Source organism: Nannobrachium achirus (genome assembly GCF_963921795.1).
Source record: "Nannobrachium achirus genome assembly, chromosome: 2".
NCBI lineage: Eukaryota > Metazoa > Chordata > Actinopteri > Myctophiformes > Myctophidae > Nannobrachium > Nannobrachium achirus.
Genome location: NC_137811.1, coordinates 57,867,902 through 57,875,634, shown reverse-complemented (window position 1 = coordinate 57,875,634; position 7,733 = coordinate 57,867,902). Strand labels below are relative to the sequence as shown.

The window sequence follows — 7,733 nt, the reverse complement described above, 5'->3', positions numbered from 1 at the left end:
AAAAGATTGACAGGTAGGCTCTACTGTCAGGGAGGGTGACGCGCTTGTACGGAGAGGGGAGGAGTAAAATGGACCAGGAAAAGCCACTCGATGCGTCTGTCTATCAGTTGAGACTGTCTGAAACGCTTCTGGATCCACTGCGTTCAGCCAGCGAACCAACGGGGCTCGGGCTGGCTTTTTTTCTATGTATTCCGGAGCAGAGCGCTAGCAGCAGACGAGACCTCGGCTTCACTCCCTGGAGTTTACACAGAAGAGAAATTAGTTCATGTCGATCTCTTCTCGAGGGTGGATGCCTGCGTCTTGTTTGTTTCTCTTTAGTAAAGCAAGGCAGGCGCCCCCACCTCCACCACCACCACCTCCTACCACATCAACCACCCGCATTACAATGTCTAGGATGAGATGTGAGATGAGCGGCGGCCGACAGTGAAAAGAATTTCCACGACTCTTTTTTTTTTTTCTATAAAAAAGAAACGTAAGTAGATCTTTTTTTTTCTTCTTTTTTTTTCCCGACCCGGCCGACTCAACGAGTCAACGGGGCTGGGAAGAGAAAAGTATCCGCTGTCGGTGAGGCTTGATCCGGGGGGCTGAAGGGAGAGGAGGAGGTGGCGTGGTGTGACGGACTGACATTAACCATCTAACGCCTGTCTGTTTTCTGCCCGTTTTCTCTCTCTCGTTTCAGATATCTGTGGCTCTCACAAGGAGAAGAACACACCGCGGCACACGGGGATTTACACGTCAAAGAAAGAAAGCTGCTGCTCGGCTATATCCTCCTCACACTGGACTTATTTGTTTTTGTTGCGATCTGAGTTTATTTATTTTTTCGGTGCGAAGGTGAAACAAAGTAAGCACCGTGAGATAGTGATTTTTCTGCCCTCCCTCCTCCTCCTCCTCCTCCTCCTCCTCCGATGGCAGCAGGGGAGTGACTGAAACTTGGCTTCGTGAGGTTCTCTGCCTCTGTTTTTTTCCCCCTTGCCATAAGAGAGAGATGACGAAAGATGATCTTTGATAGACATGTCAGGAACTGGCGAGATTCTTTCATCTTTTTAATAACCGAAAATCGCTTTTCCTTGGCCTATTATACAATTCACAACAGGACAATATCTGTATTGTAACACAGGCTACTACCAGCTTCAGGTGTGGACTCGGGTTTGCTGAAGAAATCCACGCAATTCAAAGCGAAAAAGCAAAAGAAAAGCAAAAAAAAAAAAAAAGACAGACAGCCCAAAATAATAATTATTATTTCAAAAAGAAAATCTGTCAGTTCGCTCCGAGATCAAGCCACGGGATGATTTTTCTCCACTGATTGACTTCTTCCTGTCATTCCTGCATGAGAAGGCACCGTGGAAAGTGACGGTCAGTATGCCGAGGAGAAAGCAGCAAGACCCGCGACGATCAGCAGGTACTGCCCGTCACTCACCCCGAGCCTTCACCCACCATTTCCCACCAGGCTAGATAGATAGTGCACTGCTTCTCAAACTTTTTACTGTCAAGGACCCCCACATTGACACGTACAACCCCGCGGACCCCCATTTGAAAACATATGCCGGGGACCCCCCATATAGACCTATAAGCGAAGATGTTTTATAGCAGTGATTCTCAACCGTTTTAATTTCAAGGACCCCCCCCCCCCCCAGTTTGACACATGCATTTTAGGCTACGGACCCCCATTTAATGTCATTTCTATCTCTGAAAGACCCCAATTTATAATGTAAAATGATTGTTAATTGTACTGTGTGTACAAATTGAACCAAATAGACTTAACGGGTCCATTTGGTTCCATTTGTACACTCTCAGAGTTACAGACCTGTAAGGGTCCATTTGGTTCCTAACTATCATTCAGCTGGGACCCCCTGGAACTCCCTCAAGGACCCCTGGTGGTCCCCGGACCCCACTTTGAGAACCAATGCGATAGTGGACTTGTTTTTTTTTAGATTTACAACATCAAAACGGCTCCCTTGACCTCCCATTGTGTACGGGTGCTTTGCATGCTGTTGTCCAGTCTGTAACTCAATTTCAATTAGGTTATTATAGTTGCAACTTGGTTGGTTTGACCCGTTATTTTTTTAGGCGTTTAGTTTAGCACCACTGCTAAAGCTTATTCAATGGCACTGTAAAGATTTTCTCACTTTGTATGAAAGTTCTCTTTTAGACTGGTTGAATAAGCGAAATTGCATGTTATGGGGCGATAAAAAGAGTCCTTTTGAGGTCCAACAGTGAGTAATGATGAATAATTGACTCAGAAAAGAGGGGAAGAAAACTGGTGAGAGCCGGTTTTCTTTCTTTTCTGTTTTATTAGAGGATTGCCATCCTTGATTTGATGCGTGATTGATCGCCTGTCATGTGGCAGCCTTTGATCTATTCATCCCTGATAAACATCAATAAATCTCTCCATGCAGACATACATGCTTCTGACAGATTTAGCCAGTCAAAGCCTAACCCCTGTTTTCTCAACTAGTCATTTAAAAAAAAAAGTTTAGTATTTTAGAGGAAAATCTGTAATTCTTGATTTTTTTGGGGGAAATACAAAAGGCAGATTAAAGGCTCGAATGTATTGAATAAAAAAGCTTAAAAAGCTCTAAATCACTCCTATTTGAAAAGTTACATGTTTCACCACTTACCTTCCCCGCTTAAGTTTTTATTTTTATTTTATTAGGGTCCTATCCAAGTTCTTCCCACATTTTTTACCCTGCCAATGAAACCTATACCCACACCTGAGGGAAGTGTAATATTTACAATGTGACCAACTGATAAAACCAGATGTTGGGCGCTGCATGGGCAGATGTCAGCCAAGGTTGACGTGTAGTGATTTGGATTTGGACTCCCATTCTCTCTCCTTCTCCCCTCACAGCCTTTAAACAAAATGTAAATGAGTGACAGGGGCTCCTACCTCTGTGCTAATGAGCCGGAGCCTTTGAAGTTGGGCATTAACAACTGCAGTGAACAAAAGACAGTTATAGAATTTTAAAGAGATTCTGAAATATGAGGTGCAAAGCGGACCGAACAGGAGGGCCAGGCACACAAGACTTTGAACTCTGCAGGTTTATCATTTTAAGTAGGGAGCCGGTGATGAGCTGTGTGGGATGGCTGTGTGCAGAACATTCAACCAGTGCTCCCTCTCTCTCTCTCTCTCTCTCTCTTTTCTCTGTGTGTTGTGTGTGTGTGTGTGTGTGTGTGTGTGTGTGTCCTTTTCTCTTTCTACCACAGAGAGCTCACATGATTCTGGCACACAGTGGGAAGAAAGGCTTAGTCTTAGATATGGTGCTGCTCTTTGCTTTCTCCCTGTGACTATCATCTCGCGATTTTGGTACGAAATCACATGGTGTAAAAAAGGCAGAACCAAGTCAAGACCGTAGGGACGGCGAGTAATGTTTCCTCTTTCTCGTTGGTAGATGTGAGCATTAACACATGGCATCACCTTGAGCCCCCACCGCCCTCTCCTCCACAACAAGCACGCACACACACACACACACACACACGGGCGCGTGCACACACACCCACACACCCACACTCCATTGATCCATTTGGCTGTCGTGGAGCCCATCATGAGTTGGAATGGTCAATCACAGCTTGGCAGACATGCAGACTGCTTTCCGTTCTTCCACAAACATGACAGTTGGTAGGAGATAACGCCCTACGCCCCCTCCCCACGCAGTGCAACAAATAACTGCACACACATACCCACACACACATGCACACACACACACAACAGGCTGATGGTCCACTGGGAACGCTTACTGACCTGTGTCTTCCCCTTTGTACCACTGCTCAGAGAGGAAATTGCTCATGGTGGGAGTTAAGCATGGAAATAGGGGCTCAGACGATCCAGAACTCCCAACAGTATACAGTACAGTACTGGAGTTGTCTTGCAAGGTTTCATGGTGCCCTTTTTCTCCTTTTCTTCTTTTGTCCTGGCGAATATTAACCGCTTGAACCCCTAGCGTCCCTGTTGTCCTGGGGGCTAAGATTTGGTGGTAATAGCAGATCTACAAACTCGCAACGCATCACGTTTGTGATGAGTTGTGAGCTTGAGGATTTGCTGTTTTTGGCGAAGATATTAAAGTGTAGAGCGAAAACAGGAGGGGGGCCTAGAAGGGAGTCTGGTCAACTACGGTTTAGGTGATTACATTTTATTTATTTAATCTTTCTTCCTCTAGAGTATTTGAGTTGTGTTGTTTTTATTAAATGTTTGAAAGCCAGGTTCAGTAAACAATCACCTCAGACCAAAGACACACTATATAGTAGTCTATAAGTCTAATTATACTGTAGGAGGAAAAAAAAGAAGTTAAAAAGTCAAAGGCTTCCATCATAGTTGTGCAACAATAATGTAATTACCATTGTATTTTTTTCTTCTTCCAAAATTTAACAACCATATTAAATTCACGTCTCAACAAGCATGGATTTTAATTAATTTGCTTGTACGCTAAAATAGAGTACAGCTGACCTTTTGCAGTTACATGAAAACATTTCCAATTTTGGCTTTGCGTAGTATAATTCGTATTTTTTTTAACTGAACATAATCGACATTCACCTTACTATGATATTTATAATTGTAAATTATCTGTGTGTGTGTGTGTGTGTGTGTGTGTGTGTGTGTGTGTGTGTGTGTGTGTGTGTGTGTGTGTGTGTGTGTGTGTGTGTGTGTGTGTGTGTGTGTGTGTGTGTGTGTGTGTGTGTGTGTGTGTGTGTGCAGGTGTGTGCTGTGTGTGCTTGTCTAGATGTTAGGTTTGTTGTACCATTGGTATTAATGTGTACTTAAGATTTATTTTTATCTTTTGGAATTTGTATTCATAAACCACAGTGGAAATTCAATGTAGCAAATACCATCAAATACATTATACACATTATGTGTAAGTGTGTTCGCATGCCACATACAGATTACACACTATCGTGTTTGAATAGCTCTCTTTTAGTGGTGGTGAGTCCAGGAAAGATGAGAAAATACTGCAACTGGAGTGGCATTGTCTTTCATTGGAGGCTAGCTAGCATCGTAGACACTACTAGTCTTTAGAGGAAATGGGTAAAAAAAAAGAATCCCACGCAGCTCTTTTCCTGGGGAAGACAGTGGAGTGGTTAATTATAAGAGAGAAAAAAGGTAAGGTTGCTTCCCCTCGGCTTCATTAGAGAGATACCCTAATTATCTGTAGCGCTGATGGATTTGTGACAGGCCCTAACGATTAATGCTGACAAATTCAGTAAGGTGTCAAGTCCGCAGCTGCCTTGATGTAATCAAGTTGATATTATACAGTCCCCATAGCCCCTAGTGCAGCACCAACTCAATTTGCCTGTGCAGGTGACAAATGGACTTTGCTACCTGACTAATCACGTCAGGAGACAATGCAGTTAATGACCTCACTAAAACCCCTTGCTCTTAACCGTGGAATAGAACATAGGCCTGGCATATAAGGAGGCAGCACCAGCAGAATTGCCACTTCCTCAGCCTCTGCATGGAATGGCGCTGGCTACAGTGTGTCTCCCTATTATTATGTTCTACTGTTACACTACGTTTTTTTTTTTTTGCTTTGCTGTCCAAAGTGTGTGTGTGTGTGTGTGTGTGTGTGTGTGTGTGTGTGTGTGTGTGTGTGTGTGTGTGTGTGTGGTGTGTGTGTGTGTGTGTGTGTGTGTGTGTGTGTGTGTGTGTGTGTGTGTGTGTGTGTGTGTGTGTGTGTGTGTGTGTTTACTGCAAGGTCATGGAGTGATTGTTACATAGTTAAAGTTGGACATAGTTACGCGAGAGTTTAGGATTTTTTTGTCGTAGAGGAATATGTTTTACACAACATGGTTTGTTTGAGCCCCTGTTTAAGCTTCAATATGTTATTCGATAATACTACCGGTACTTTCCATTATATTCTATAAGTATACAATAGGAAGTAGTAGGCCAATCCTGTAACCATAAGCACAGTTTTTATTTGTAGGAAATTTCCGCTTTTTACATATTGTTTTCAGGTGTCCTGAAACGCAACATGAAACACACACACACACACACACACACACACACACACACACACACACACACACACACACACACACACACACACACACACAGCACCGTGACGGGGTATGGGTCTCCATAGCGTCTGGCTGTGGAGTGTGCTACTCATATGAAAGCTTATGTCACGCCACACTCGCCGCTGTGGCTGTGGGGTCATTATGCTGTGCGCTGGATGCCTTGTTGAAGTTGTGTCCCAGTATATTCTGAGCTGGAGAAACCCAGTGCCCAGGGATTAATGGTTTAGCATGCCCGGGGTAGCTAAGATTACACAGCGACCTTTGTGCTCTTACTTGACGATGCTGTTATGTGATATTCTCCCTCGAAATAATCAGCTAGCTGAGATTTATGGAGCTCCCTTCTAAATCAACGGCCTGAGGAGTGCACCAGTGTGCACTAGGTGTACTTTTCACTTTTACGTTGCTGGAGTTGCACTGGCCATTTGTACCTCCCCTCTCCCAAAAGACTGAAAGATTACCACGCATTATTACTTTTAATTTACTTTTTTTATTTAAAAAAACGTGAAGATATTTTGGTCTTGGCAAAGTAAATGGCATTCAGGCTTGATAGTCACACATTTTAAACAGAGTCCTTGTTATTAGGTCTGATATTTTGCACTGCTACCACAGATAAATATATATATATATTTAACTGTGTGTGTGTGTGTGTGTGTGTGTGTGTGTGTGTGTGTGTGTGTGTGTGTGTGTGTGTGTGTGTGTGTGTGTGTGTGTGTGTGTGTGTGTGTGTTATTGTCTGTGTATGTGAATTTGTAGATGCAGCGTGTGTTTGTGTGCACATGTTAATGTCCTTAAAGTGTGCGCGTGCGTGCGTGTGTGTGTGAGAATTTGTAAATTTAGCATGAACATTATGTGTGTGTGCATGTGTTAATGAACAGCGCATGCATGGCCTGTGTGTGTGTGTGTGTGTGTGTGTGTGTGTGTGTGATCAGTGATCAACGCACCACGGCCGTTAACTTAGCATTGCTAGAATGAATAACTTTAGCCAGTGCAGCAGCAGCAGCAACCACCACCACACTCTTTACTCAGCCCCTTCACAACGAGAGAGAAGGGGCCGTGCCGTGCGTTCATTGTCACTCCACTTCCCACAGTGGTAAAAATACCACTCCTACAACCATTACCACCTCGGTATCACCAGCAGCCCCTCTGCTGCTCTGAACCTGGGACGACGAGAGACACACACACACACACACACACACACACACACACACACACACACACACACACACACACACACACACACACACACACACACTGATCCTCCACACCGCATGCATTTATTATTTCTCTCTGTCGTGTGTTCCCAGCCCTTGCCTCAGTGTGTGTTTGGCGGTCAGGCGCTGTCTTCTCCGTGCCTCGCTAGAGGTTACGCTAATTGGAGCGCTTGTGTCGTTAGCAGGTGGCATCGATCGGCCTCGTCGATAGCCAGTTTTGCTCTTGTGCCACCCTCTGAGACTAATAGTTAAATTTGCATCTGGGAATTGAGCCAGTCAAAGGTCAAACATGCTCAGCTTCGCTCTTTTTTTTAATGCCTCCACACACTCGCCCCGGAGCGCCTCCGCGTTTGCGCTTATATGTATGCTTGAGCGCACCTTGGTTTGTGTGTTATATTTTGTATAGGAGTAAATGTTAAATATTAAGCTTTATGCACAGTCAAACCCCGGAGTGTTAGCTTAACTCTGGGAGCTAACCTCTTAAGCCCTATTCTATTCTTCCATCGTACGATGGTG

At 44.2% G+C, this 7,733-nt stretch overlaps 2 protein-coding genes across 3 annotated transcripts in view; one reads left to right on the top strand and one right to left on the bottom strand.

Annotated features, from left to right (window-relative positions):
• Window positions 1-381, bottom strand: part of LOC308299102 (prostaglandin reductase 3-like) — a gene marked incomplete at its 5' end in the record, with an annotated part of 5,500 nt that extends 5,119 nt beyond the window's left edge. Inside the window, 2 exons of the mRNA XM_080742826.1 lie at window positions 217-235; window positions 342-381. Coding sequence (XP_080598952.1) covers window positions 217-235; window positions 342-381 — 59 coding nt within the window. The remainder of the gene's footprint in view (window positions 1-216; window positions 236-341) is intronic.
• Window positions 382-1,306: 925 nt separating this feature from the next.
• Window positions 1,307-7,733, top strand: part of LOC308304440 (teashirt homolog 1-like) — a 53,380-nt gene continuing 46,953 nt past the window's right edge. For both annotated transcript variants that reach the window (XM_080749039.1, XM_080749038.1), the window contains exon 1: window positions 1,307-1,399. In XM_080749039.1, the coding sequence (XP_080605165.1) occupies window positions 1,360-1,399 (40 nt within the window). In that variant the 5' untranslated portion in view covers window positions 1,307-1,359. The remainder of the gene's footprint in view (window positions 1,400-7,733) is intronic.